Source organism: Wyeomyia smithii, chromosome 2 (assembly GCF_029784165.1).
Source record: "Wyeomyia smithii strain HCP4-BCI-WySm-NY-G18 chromosome 2, ASM2978416v1, whole genome shotgun sequence".
In the NCBI taxonomy this organism is placed as follows: Eukaryota; Metazoa; Arthropoda; class Insecta; order Diptera; family Culicidae; genus Wyeomyia; species Wyeomyia smithii.
The window spans coordinates 48922393-48936250 of record NC_073695.1 but is presented as its reverse complement, the minus strand read 5'-3'; the positions used below and the strand labels follow the sequence as shown (position 1 = coordinate 48936250).

At 38.3% G+C, this 13858-nt stretch overlaps 1 protein-coding gene across 1 annotated transcript in view; it reads left to right on the top strand.

Moving 5' to 3' along the window:
- LOC129724846 (growth hormone secretagogue receptor type 1-like) overlaps nt 1–9501 on the top strand; it is a 74694-nt gene extending 65193 nt beyond the window's left edge. The window contains exon 7 of the mRNA XM_055680075.1: nt 9222–9501. Coding sequence (XP_055536050.1) covers nt 9222–9334 — 113 coding nt within the window. The 3' untranslated portion in view covers nt 9335–9501. The remainder of the gene's footprint in view (nt 1–9221) is intronic.
- The last annotated feature ends 4357 nt before the right edge of the window (nt 9502–13858 follow it).

Sequence of the window (13858 nt, the reverse complement as noted above, 5' to 3'; positions counted from 1 at the left end):
GCAAATGATCAAATATCACCCAATATGGGTATTTCTGGGATTGTTATGATACACTGAAGCCACAAATCGACCTCAAACAACATTTCGAATTGTAAGATGGCGACTTCCGGTGTCTGGAAAACAGCCGAAAATGATCAAATACCACTCAATATGAGCGTTTCTTTAATCAGATTGACGCACGGAGGCCAGAAATTGTTCCCAAATGCCATTTTGAAATCCAAGATGGCGACTTCCGGTTTCCGAAAAACATCGGCAAATGACCAAATACCACCTAATATGGGTATTTCCGGAATTGTTATGACGCACTGAAGCCACAAATCGACCTCAGACAACATTTTGAATTGTAAGATGGCGATTTCCGGTGTCTGGAAAACAGCCGAAATGACCACCCAATATGGATATTTCCGGGATTGTTATGATGCACTAAAGCCACAATTCGACCTCAGACCAGAACCAGACCATTTCAACCAGAATGACCAGAATCCAAGATGGCGACTTTTGATGTCCGGAAAACAGCCTAAAGTGACCAAATGATGAGCATCTCTGGAACGAGAATTAAGCTGAAAATTGACCTCAGACACCATTATAAATTGTAAGATGGCAACTTCCGGTTTCTAAAAAACAACCAAAAATGGCCGATTTCCATACAAAACGAGTATCTTCGGAACCAGAATGATACACAGGAGCTAGAATCGACCACAGACACCATTTCGAATTCGAAGATGGTGACATCCGGTTTCTGGAAAACAGCCGAAAATGACCAAATAACACCCAATATGGGTGTTTCTCAAACCAGAATGACGCTTAGGGGCCAGAAATTGTCTCCAAATGCCATTTTTAAATCCAAGATGGCGACTTACGGTTCCGGATCACCGGATCCAGAATGATGCAAGGAGCTATAAATTAACCTTAGACAACAATTTGAATTGAAAAATGGCAACTTCTGGAAAACATCCGCAAATAACCGAATACTACTACATATGGATAAGTCCGTAATCGAAATGATGTAAAGAAGCCAAGCATTGACCCTGGACACCATTTTGAATTAGAAGATGACAACTTTAAGTTTCTGGAAAACAACGAAAATAACTGCAATGCACCCAATATATATCCGGAATAGAGGTCATGTACGAAAGCCAAAAGTTGAGGATGTTGCCATTCCGATAAAACCAACTATTATTAAACGATATAATCCAATCGCAAGGAATCAATAAACTTGAAATGCTTAAAATTATTAAATTAAACACTAAAGTAGGCGGGACGAAGTTTGCCGGGTCAGCTAGTTGAAAATAAATTCAAATCAAATTCCCGGAGCTTGTCACGCATTCATGGGCACTTTCGAATATTATCTATTCAATGGCAGCCCGCTGGCGTGGCTTTTCATGGGTGACTTCCTTAGCAGCGAAATGAAATTTTATATCGCATCCCCGTGGGGAACCGAACCGAATCGAGACGAGTTGATTGTCCAAATTGCAATTAATCAAAAGGTTTGCAGGCGACGCAAAATTTTGTCACGCGAATCAATGCCAGAACGAGAGAGAGAATTTACTGAAAAGAAAAAGAAGCAAATTCATGCGCCACAGTTGTTTGAGTTTGACAAGGGGATTGCTTCCTCGTGGTGCAACTTGAGTAACGCTGGATGGACTTAACAAACGCTTGCTTGATAAGCTCTATTACTTCTATCTAATCTTCTTGATCATTCCAACTCCGTAGTACTTACAGGAGTGTCGCTGAGCCGGTGCCCTTCTATTAAGAAAGTACCGCATCATCAATAACCTTTCCACTATCCTCAAGCTACGGTAAAGATGGGCGTGGCCAGCCATGGTGACCAGCGTTGCCAGGTATCCAGATTTAGCTGGATTATCCAGATTTTTGGACATGTATCCAGGTAAACAGCTTTGATGTCAAATTATCCAGATTTTTCATGGATGATCCAGATTTTATCCAGATTTTATTTTCTCTATTCCGCAAAAAGGTCATCACTTCAATTTTGGCGCGAAATTTTGCAATTTTGTCACCTCAAATTTTGCGTACACCAAGACTTTTATCCGAAAAATTAACCTTTCACCCCACGAAATGACTGCCAGATTTTTTCCAGATTTTTATTTTGCCTTTTCCAGATTTTTTAAAAAATGACCTGGCAACGCTGATGGTGACTGTTAGGCCTACTTCAGCTTAGAATGGTACTCGTTCTTCAAACAATCTAAGTGGAAATGATTGTCATCAGTCTGCAATCTACGAAATATACCGTGCTTACGCTACGCTACAGTCCTATGAGTTTGGCTTGTTCTTCTCAATTGGGAGAGAAACCCCTAATTTTTTTTGATCATTTTTCATCAACGGATATCGCTCTTCAATTGAAACAAAAAAAAGTAAAAATTAAATTATCAAGTGATATCATGTGATGCCACGTCATGGTGTTCCTGATAATTAGTTGAATACCGAAATCAGTGCTTAGCGGCAACCGTCAAAAATCTATCCCAAACTTTTTCTTTTTGCATAACGTTTATTTGACACGGCACAATATGTACATAAAATGTTTAACTGAATCAGATAATTTTATTGTAGGGAATCTTACAAGCTAAAGGTAAATTTTTATATCCTCGCTACCGACTACGAGCTAAAACTAAAACTAGAGCTAAAGTTAGTATGTTTTTTTCAATCAGTTGGTTTTTTGGCATAGCTCGGCAGAGCAGACCCGGCGAAAGCCCCCCGAAACGAGTCTGATTTGGGTATAAGTCTTTAACCCTTGTCGAGCAATACTGAGTGCAATTGCTTGCAATCAAGTATCTTCACCGGCTGAAGGCTGGAATCCTCAAAACGGCCGGTTCCAGGTTTCAGTAGATCTTTTACGGTCAAACGACGAGTCAGTGACCACACCGTCGATCTCCATTGCGCAAGCTGGAATGTACACATGGAACTCCAGTGTGAAAAGCTCACAATCAGCAATCACAATCAGCTTGCTCGAGGCTTGACATCAAAACACGCAATTTGTTTGAACGGATTGCATTGGCATTGCGTTCAATGATTTAACAATAAAATATACAACCCAGCGCCCTGGTTACCCTTCTGGTTATAAATCATCCGATAGATCAGCTCTTGTGGGGCTCCATTTCCGACTAGCGGAATCTTATACCCGTCAGAATCGAAACGTTCCCTTAGCGAAATCACAGGAGTCGGTCTCTACCTCGTTGACTTTGGACGAGAAAATCAAGTCCCCAAGACAAAATCAAAACACGGAACCGTAGAAAAATAAAAACAAGAAAAAAAAACTACTTTTAATAGCCACTCTACCAGGATGATGCTTCTGCTGCTAATCTGCAGCCTATTGTTTCAGCAGCTACTGAGCCGTGCTACAAACGTGTCGTTTATCTTCACAACAGACAAATAATTCCACAGCCCAGCATCGAGTAGAACAAAAGAACACGCGCTGCACACAGACGTGGTGTAGCTGACATTAGTTGCAGCAGAATGTTGAAGCGGGCTTAAACAATGCACGTCGGTTTGTTTTCGCAAAATCGGATAACAGCGGAGCAGGCAATAACGATTTTTTTTAGGTTAATCATTGAATTGTACCCCGAGCTTAAAAGAAACAAACATAGGCGAAAATCTGCCAAAAAAGTGGCAGTCAACTGCTTCAAACGCGTTTTAACTGTAGAAAGAAACGCCAACAGAAGACTTTTGAGGGAATCAGTTATATTGAAATTTTCAAAAATTCAGTCCATAATATCTGAAAACTTCAGCAACCCAGATTCTGGACGAAAAAGAAGAAACAATTGGGCAATTTGTTGCTCCTGGAAACTCCTTGTAAGAATTGAGCTTTACCAAACCTGGAGGAGTTTGCTTCGGATTTTCAACAGCACTTCTAGTTTGTATAGTATTCGTCATTCTACAGGAAAATCTTTTTTGTCCTTTCCTAGAAAGTTTAGGAGTGAAGGGGTTTTTTCTCTTCCTAGGCTTCTCGGATTCATCAAAAGAAGGTTCTCCAGCTGAATCGTCAAAGTCAGAGTTATCGGACGCCAAAACCTCGAAAGTATTCGTGAAAACCAGTTTGGCGGCAGCGGTCTTTCGAGGCACTTCTGCGAAAGCCCGCTTGATCTTGTCTTAGCACTGTTTGTACGCGGGGCATGCGGACAGCTCATGCGGAGTCTGCCCACAGTAAAAAGACTTTTCAGCACCTCTATCGCAAGCATCATCCGCGTGTTGCCCCCCGCATTTCCACAGCGATCTTTATCAAGCTTTTCACGAGCGGTAATGGCGGACAGTGCACGCAGCCCATTTTGACGTTTTCTGTAGGTCGGGTGATTGTCATTCGCAGTAACGAAGTGAAAAACATAAAAAAATTGCAACGTAGCATAGCAAATTTAATAAACAGTTTTGTTTGTTTTGATCAGCGCATACGCACTACGAAACTCAAATAACATAACACCCATTGTTTGTTGAAGTTGCTATGCTACGTTACAACGTTGTTATATTTTCTACTCCGTTACTGCGATTGAAAATTTTCTGACCTACAGAAAATGTCAAAATGGGATGCGTGCATTGTCCGCCATTACCGCTCGTGGAAAGCTGGATTACCCCAGTAGGTGGCCGTATGACCCAACTGCTGCTACTTGTGGCTGTTTATAACCTGCTGCACAAAAAAAGTGCACGGCTAGACGTACCTTGTCCACATGGCTCGACAAAGCAAGACTGATTGGGTGTAAGTTTTTACATCCTTGTCAAGCGATGCTAGATGTAATTACTTGGAATCAAATATCTTTACCGGCTGAAGGCTGGAATCCTTAAAACGGCCTGTTCCAGCCGTTGCGCGAGCCGGGATGTACATGTGGCACTCCAGTGTGAAAAGCTCACAAACAGCAATCTGGTTTGCTTGTTCTAGGCTTGACACCAAAACATGCCATTTGTTTGAGCGGACTTTGGTAATTTCATTCAATGGTAATGGTAATTCATTCATTCGTATTCAATGCTTTTAACGTTCGGTCGGAAATATACAACCCAGGGCCCTGAATATCCTTCTGGTTATAGCTTCACCCGATGGATCTACTAAACTATTTCAAATGATCAGCTAAAAACCGCAAAAAAAAGCAAAATTAATGGCCCTAAACAGCACAAACGATTTCGAAATGAGCAAGAAAAAGGGAAACATGACCAGATCCAAAATGGTATTAAAAAAGAAAAAAACATGATTTATTTCAACTAATATAGCGTAAAATGATTGGAGAGTTTTGATAAATAGAAAAGGATTATATATTGCAAAATATATTTTTTTTATTGGAACGAATTGAAATTTTTGATTCGAAAAACTGAATACAATTAATGAAGATAAATGTCTTTCGAAATAGAGTGACTGATAAAACAATCAAAATAGGTAAAAAAATGACAAAAATATTGACATAAATAGCAAGACCATGAGCGTTTATGCCAAATGACCCATGGTCGAGTATCGACTATTTTTAATTTGAATGAAACTCTGCGCACGTATTTGGAACACGCTTTCGAAAAAAAAATTAACTTTTCATCAAACAATGTTTTTAATAAACTCTTTTAATTTACGAAAATAGAGCTGAAGTTTATAAAGCAACCTTTGTTTTTCTCAAAATTTCGAGGATGGAAAAATGAAAAAATATAGAAGGTTATTAGTTTTTGAAAATATATTTAGTTAAACGTTCCAGGCTATGCTTGGGATCCAAGGTGTCAAAATCAAGAATCATTTACATTAAAAATATTTTCCACGTTATAATTACCGGAAAAGTTATGTGAATGTTTTCCAGTGTCATTTTCACGTGGGTTTTACGTGATTGTCATTTGAGTTTATCATAATCTGGTGATGTGAATTATCCTGTGAATCTTGTTTAGTTAACATATGCATTTCATGTGAGTTTCACGTAGGATTCAACTACTGGTCAAGTGAAAAGTATATTTGATCGTCTGATAGTATTAAACGTTTTATACAACGTATAATTTGCAATTGTAGTTTTCTGCACGCAAAATCGCCAATTCGTAAATAAATTAAACAGCATAAAAATGAACAATATTACGACATTCGCCGGCAATAATCAGGTACTGTTAGCTGCAACTGTTTATGCTCAGCTAATTCCTCGCCATTTGAATTGAATCTGTGTGAAACCTGTAAGCTCAAGATTCGATGTGGGATTCTTGGAGTTTTCCTAAAGCTCACTTATTGGCAAGTCATCAAGAATTTCCAATTCACGTTCACCGACTAACGACTTCGCCATTTTGAAGACTTCGCCATTTTGAAGACTTCGCCATTTTGATTTTCATATATTTTCACACAGAGAGTTCACGCGATACTTCATTCTGTTTGACGTTGCCAAATTCACGTAGATGCTACGTGATAAAACATAGTAGGCATACGATTTTCTCGTTGATGTTATGTTTGTCACATAAATCATGCAAAATGACAGAAAATGAATAAGTACAGGAAATTTCACGTAACAATAATGTTAAAAATATTTTGAGTGTATTTATAGGTAGACAATACTGGTCAACAAAGGAGAAAAAGTTAATCAAACTGAAAAAAATTAAAGGTTATAACTATTCAACCATTCTAGAGAATTTTGGTCTCCTAGTTATTTCAAAAACGCGTGAAAAGCTCTCACCAACTCCAATGCGAACGTTAACCGTGCGCCACCTTTCACTGTGGAAGCGGTGGAGACGCTAGGTTAACCACTCGACAATGTTCTGTGGAACGAATTTGGGGGGAAACTCCGTTCTAAAGCTCGATAGTAATATTCTAGAGAAAAACTTTCTTATACAAAATTGTGCAATGAATAATGATGCGCAACATTTTCCTGTAGTCACAAATTGGGGTGACCCAAATTTTTGATGAAAACTAGCATCTAACTTTCTTATTATTGCAGATTGAATTAAACGATGTTTTAAATTGTTGTATTCCGGTCAATTTTGCGCAATTCTGTAGAAGACTTTTTTCTCTCTTTCAAAATAACCTATTCAGAGCTATTTTACTGAATCACAAGACAGAACTACAGGTATAGCCTCAACGCTCAAACTAGAAAAAATGAAATATTAAAGCTATTTACCCATTTTTGTGAATTTTGGAATTTTGGCCAATTGACAGGGTTCCGGAGAACGAGTTCAGGGGGGAATTTGGATCTGGAGCTCGATAGTAATATTCTAGAGAAAAATTTTCTTCTTTAAAATTGTGGAGCGCATATTTTCCTGTAATCACAAATTAGTACACAAGTTTCGATGAAATCCAGCATCTAGCTTTCTTATTATTGTAGATACGTTGTTGTAGTCCCGTAGTAAGTCATTTCAGAGCACAGTTCTAGAATATTCCATATTATGCCTTTGATTGCCGAGAAAACGGCTAAATCCCAAAAGGTCGATGGGGTCTAAATTTTTTTCGAGATAACGCCAGATCTCGACGTTTTATGCATTTTGAAGTCATTTGGCATTGATTTTTTTTTTCTATTCTCATGTACACTCCCTTGGTAGATTTTCGAGGTTAAAAAATCACAGCTTCGAGGCACCCCTAAATCATGTCAGATTGAGCAGAAATGTTACACAGATCTTTTTTATGTATTTTTAGTGGTCTTAACCTCTTAACCCTTCATTCGCCACTCGGATCTTTTTTAGGAACAATGAAATTTGAAATTCGAGGAAATTTGTTCCATACAGTCATTGTCACCCTACTGTAGTGTACACCTCAGAAACGGAGGGAATAATATCAATAATATCAACTGCGTTACGGAATTGAGACATTCCATAGAAAATGAATGAAAATAAATATTTGTTTAACATGTCTTGTTGGATTTCGCTGTACCTTTTTTCAGTCGTTCATTTTTGATAATAAGCTCATTTTATCTTGTCCGCTGTTTATGTTGACTCAATACAGCTGATTCAAAAGGACCTATCCAAAACATTTGATATTTTGTGACAATTGGATGGAAAATTTTGGTACTTTTTTACAGTGTATATATTTTTCTCGAATGTCTTTGATAGTTGGAAAACAACCGTTTAGACAAATACGACACAACTAATTTCTCTTGAAAACGGCCGAAACGTCAGGCAATTAACCAAGATTGTCATGTACTTGCTGTAAAAAAACTGAGAAAGCTAAAAACAAAAAAAAAACATCCGCATAACTATTAAAATAACACATAACATATTGTCAAGAATGAAAAAAAAAAATCAAAATGTCAGAAATTCGGTTCCGATAAGTGTTTTGAACGAAATGAAATTTAAACTGACGGGTGGCAATTGAAAATTTGGATTTTTTTCTACTGCTGTCAATGAAGAGAGGAGGACCTTAACGAAAAACTCATTTATTTGTCATGAAGATACATTACTAATCAACTGTTTGCAATGATTTTTGCACCAAAAAACTTATAATACCAAAAAATCTTCGGTTGGACGAGGTAGATTCGTTGGGTTGTGTATTTGGGGTACAATTGGAGTCGAGTGGTTGTTCAAGAACGTTTGTGTTTTTTGACGTAATGTGATGATGTTTTATCTGGCCAAAACACATACTTTTCATCGGTATGGCGTTTTTAAGGAAATGGAATCAAAATTTTGTTCAAAAATTCGTTTTGGTGTACTTCTTGATTGAAAGCCAAACCACTAGGCTTGAATCATGATTTTGGCAAAAAAGGAAAAAGGCTTTTTTTGTTCACTACTCTGGTCAGTCTCCCACTACTTTCCCGGTGGATTGTTGTTGAGATTTGCAGGCAATTATACACAGTCGAAACCGGAAGATTTTTGCTTACAAGATGGTTAAAATTGTTGTGCAGTTCATAGCGAACAATGCGCTTGCGAAATGCTTCTTGTTTCGACGCCATTTTGAACAGAGCTGGGCATGCATAAACGAAACGAAAAAAAATGACATAAAGAGGAGAGAGAGCTTGCACATACATACCCTAATTCCTCTTTGAGCGTGTTCGCTGTGAGATAAAAGAGCTTAAAAAAATCCAAATTTTCAGTTGTCACCCGTTAAAGTATAATGTTGATATATGAAGGTTTCAACGATTACACAATTACATGGAACTACCCAAGGTTGTCTGCCATTCGCTTAAGAAGTCAACCTCTAAGCACCGTTAGTCCCGCTTCCCATAAATCAATTTATAAAATATCAATTTGCTCAATCATTGACAACCGTCAAATAAATGAATGAAAATACCAATGTCGCTTGCTATTTCCAGCAATTGATCAATTTGGACGTCTATTTTTCTTTCCAGAGTTCGTACTGCGCACGGGGTCTAAACTGCGACGTAACCCGGCAACCAACAACGATGCGGATGGTTCCTGGCGGGAGCTGACCGAATATCAAATCACCAATTTTGTCAAGTAAATCCGTTCGTAATAATCCACTAATAGCCGTGTAGGCAGAGGATATCTCACGGATCTCATAGACCGAAAACTAACAAAAAAGGTTGTCGGCAGCGACGTTCGAATCTGTCAAGTTGATGCTATTTATAGATTTACCATTTTTGAAGGCAAATAAACCAAGGAGTTTCTACATGTACAAACAAGGTATGGGACTGTCTGCCGGGCTCAGAGTTGAAAGAAAGCCAGTTCGAGTTTTGTGACCAGTTATCCTGCGATCAAGGAATGTTGATTCCTTTCTATTACACTTTTTGCTTGAGCAGCGACGAAATGATTCATGAATGGTTTGCCAGGCGGTAATTAATCAAAATGTTCACAACAGACTTCATTTGCATCGAGTGTTGAAAATGGTGTGGTGTGATTTGTGTGTTTAGGGGGTAGAATGAAAAGAGGAAAATAATCTCATCTGTCGTTTGATTTTTTTTTGCTATGAGTTGTTGTCGCTGAATGCGGTGTAAAATCTTTTATCTTATTATTAGCACAGGAAATTGAGCATCTTTCAGGAATAGACACCACTTTGTACTCTCTATTCCTCCATCAGCTGAGAAAGTTCGCTATTGTTGAGAGTTGAGACTGATTTTTCATGAATAATGTTTTCGTTTCATAATCATCAGAACGGACAGCATTATTGCTTGCTACTTAAGATATGACGTAGTAATCGGATGTAAGATTGAACAATTCCTGTTTTCTGCTTTTGAAATTGTATGTTGAGCGGAAACCGGAAAGATTTTAAACGACTACAGGTTCCTAAACGTTTCTAACAATAAAAGAACAACGATGTGAGATTCTGCTGGTACACCTGTTTAATTTTGCATAAGCTTTATGAATGTGTATTCAAAAAATGATAACCGTTTCACAAAGAACAGACATCGAATCGCAAATAAACTGCAATAGAATTCGCCTGCTAAAATGGCTGTCTGTTCTCTGTGATCGTGTCGTGCTGCTGAGAAGTTTAACCTCACTTTACCTAGCGCGGTTGAAGTTTTGTCAAGACCAGACGACCGGTTTGCACAGCATCACTTTTTTCCTGGACGACTTCTTGTTGTAAAATTACCATCACGTATACCGAACAACCGCATTCGGGGTTGTGAACATAAAAAACTTTACAGATGTGCACATCAGCGGCAAACTTTTCTTCTACACGTGATCAACGCGACTAGCATTGCAGTCTTTCATTTTACCGACATGATGTCTGAGAAACTTTTCCTTTGTAAGTATTTTGGCGCAATCTACTAAGTTTCAAATGCACGGATTTGGCTAAGTTGGAAAATCTGCGGTGATGATGTAAGGTAAAAATAACAACAACAACAAGAACAAGTGTTTAGTTGTTTAGTTTGTTCTCTTCATAAAACTCGTTTTCAATAATATTTTTTGTACTTTGTAAGTCCGATTAAGTGTCGTGCAATTTTTTATTTCACCAAAAATGCAGAGCCTCGTTATGAAAGAAAGATTTGGACCAATCAGAGCAGAAAACATGGCCAATATAAATATTTTCAAAACCGGAATGTTATCTAGAGGATACTCGACGCCATTTTGAAATATAAGATAATTATTTTCGGTTTCTCAAAAATGGCTTAAAATGACCGAATTTCACCAACAACGAGTATTTTTGGATTCGAGGTGATGCCGTAAATCCAACTGCAGACGCCATTTCAGAATACAAGGTTGTGACCTTTGGTTTTCGGAAAACTAAACTGTTGCAAGAAATACATTGACATAGGTCAGGCAGTCATAATTCTACGTTAACCTTGCGGTCGTGTCTTATAGACAACTTTTTATTTTTCTTTATAAAAGATAAACCGCATTTTTTTTCGTGATGCTTTTTATTTATTGCTCTCCTTAATTAACTTTGATAACCTAGGACATAAGAATAATTCCAAATTATGATCAGCCCAAGAACTATATTTTGAATTGTAGATATATCAATTTTAGTTTGTGCTTTAGTAGTGGTACTACTTCTCAGTCTCCAAATATGGTTTCATTTGGTTGTTTTCTTCTTGAGTTATATAGAAATTTTACTAAAAAAACATCTGGAATGCTCACCAAATTCGAATAAAGCCGAAACAGAAGTGAATGCACGTATCATCGAAGACCTAGGCTCATTGAATCCAGAAGCTGTGTGATGAAGCCATATTTGGAGAAGAGTATAAGTCCTTAAAGTGCGATAGGACACGAATATCAAGTAATAATAACAGTCAACTTCATTGTTCAGAGGCTTAGCGAATCTCCCGCTGTCAAGCTAGGATGTCACCGTATGGAGGCAAATTCTGAGGGTCATGCCATGACAAGTTTCTTAAAGCAATTCGGACAAATCTTTTTCGATCTCTTTCGATTCGTATACTCCAGGTTAGTTGATGTGGAGGCCAAGCTAGTGAAGCATTCTCTAAGATGGGTCGCACTAAAGAGCAATACGGATCATAGAAATCTTTGGCTATTTTGGTTATAAACCCTTAGCAAAAGCGCTGTAAAATATCAGCCCGGATAACACTGGTCAACACAGGTCAACACAAGAAGTCTTACGTTAAAAAGTGAGCTACTTGCAATATTCATCATTTAACACTACCACTCTTTACGCTAAGAATACTTAAATTTTTATGTCGAGACTCGGGACTATGTATTGAACTCTTTGACTTCACAGATTGCAAAGATTTTCTCTGAATATTTTTTAACGATTAGTAACGGTGACTGGTAAGTATCAGTTAAGGTTTTTGCGAAAAGAAAGATTTTTTTTTACATAACGCACCCACTGTTGTATCAGCAGAAAATCATCTCCAAAACGCACGTCACAAAGTTACTAAGACCTAGGGATACCATCTGGTCGAAGTTAGAAATCAGGACACCTTTTCTCAGCACAAATTTGACTAAGCGGTTCTGTTCTTGAGCAAATATAAAGCATAATATGTGATTTACCCTTCTAAACTAGTGTTCGACATCGGACCGGGTAGGGTCCGGTAAAAGTCCGGTCCGAAGTCCGATCGGACCGGAACCTTTAAGGTCCGATTATTTTCCGGACCGGACCGGAACGGAGCCATCCGGACTTCGGAACGGACCGGGTAATGCTTTCCGGACCCCGGAAATTTTCGATGAAAACAAAAATTATTCAATTTAGGTCATAGAACGCAGCTAGTTGTTCATTCTTTTTGATTTTCTTCGCTGCTTTTATTAAAGTCAACCCATTTTTAACCTGTAACATATGCTTTAATTAATCACATGGTTCTTATAAAATTAGAAAGACATTGATTGTTACTTTTTTTTGCTATTTTAATTTTGCTCCTGCTATCACTTCGAAACTAGTGAACAACTGATAGACTCGCACAACTTGTTCTGAGTTTGTGCTTAATTGAATGCCATCGGCATACATGCTCAATCAGTTTAAGACGTCCTATGTGTTTCTGCGTCGAGTGTTCCACTCGAAAACAAATTTTCTTCGGGACGGGACGTCGTCACATCACGCAGAAACAGACTAAGTAGGAAAAGAATCCGGCAGCTACTTTTACTAAAATATTAGCCCAAAGAGGTCTGGTAGCAGGTTTTTGTTTAGAGACTTGGTCTCTATTTTTAAGCTAGTCTCCAAAAAGTTTTTTTTATCAACGAAAGGTCTTTAAAGTCTCTTTTTCACCTAAAAGTCTCTTTTTACATTTCTCGTTCAAATAATCAGGCGATGTTGAAAGAGGTATCTGTTGTGCAACAGAAAATGACATCGGGAAAAAACGGCAGATACAAATTAGCAACATATTCTGAAAAAGGCAGACTAAAAAAGTAGTTGCCGGTGGCCAGGAGTGCATTGCTTTTATACATAGGCGTAGCCAGAGGGGGGCAGGGGGGCCGTTGCCCCCCCTAAATGTTGACACTGGTGCAGAATTTTTTTTTCAAAAATTCTAATAGCACAAAACGACATCTTTAGCCCATACAAACATCTGTGTAAAGTAACAGCCAGATCAAAAATAATTGATTGAAATGCTTGCGCTATGTTGCGTGGAATTGCACAGGTTTTTCAGTTGATCCACCAAGGATATCGCAGCGGCAAAAGTACCGGGCAAATTCGCCTGCATCAACTAGCTTGGAGTATTGGAACCGAACTGTGAAAATTCCTTACCTTGATTCTCTTGTAACCTCACTGGAAACACGGTTCGATGAAGATAGTGCACCTGCCTACACGTTGTCCTTGCTCTATCCCGCTAACGTAATACGCATGTCGTTGGAAGAGTAATTTTTTATGAAGTTGACAATTTTGTTGGAGAGGTGGAAGTTTTGTATTAATTTTGCAGCAGTATGAGAGCAGATCGTAAGAACTTGGAAGAGTTGGATCTTATAGACCTGCTAGCTAAAGCCCGTTCTTTCTACCCTGCGACTGAGAAAGCAGTTAAAATTGCACTTGCTCTTCCATGGAAACATGCACGATTGAACGCTCGTTCAGCACATTACGTCGGGTGAAAACCTGGCTGAGGTCAAGAATATTTGAACAGCGGTTGAGTGCTCTCTGCTTTAT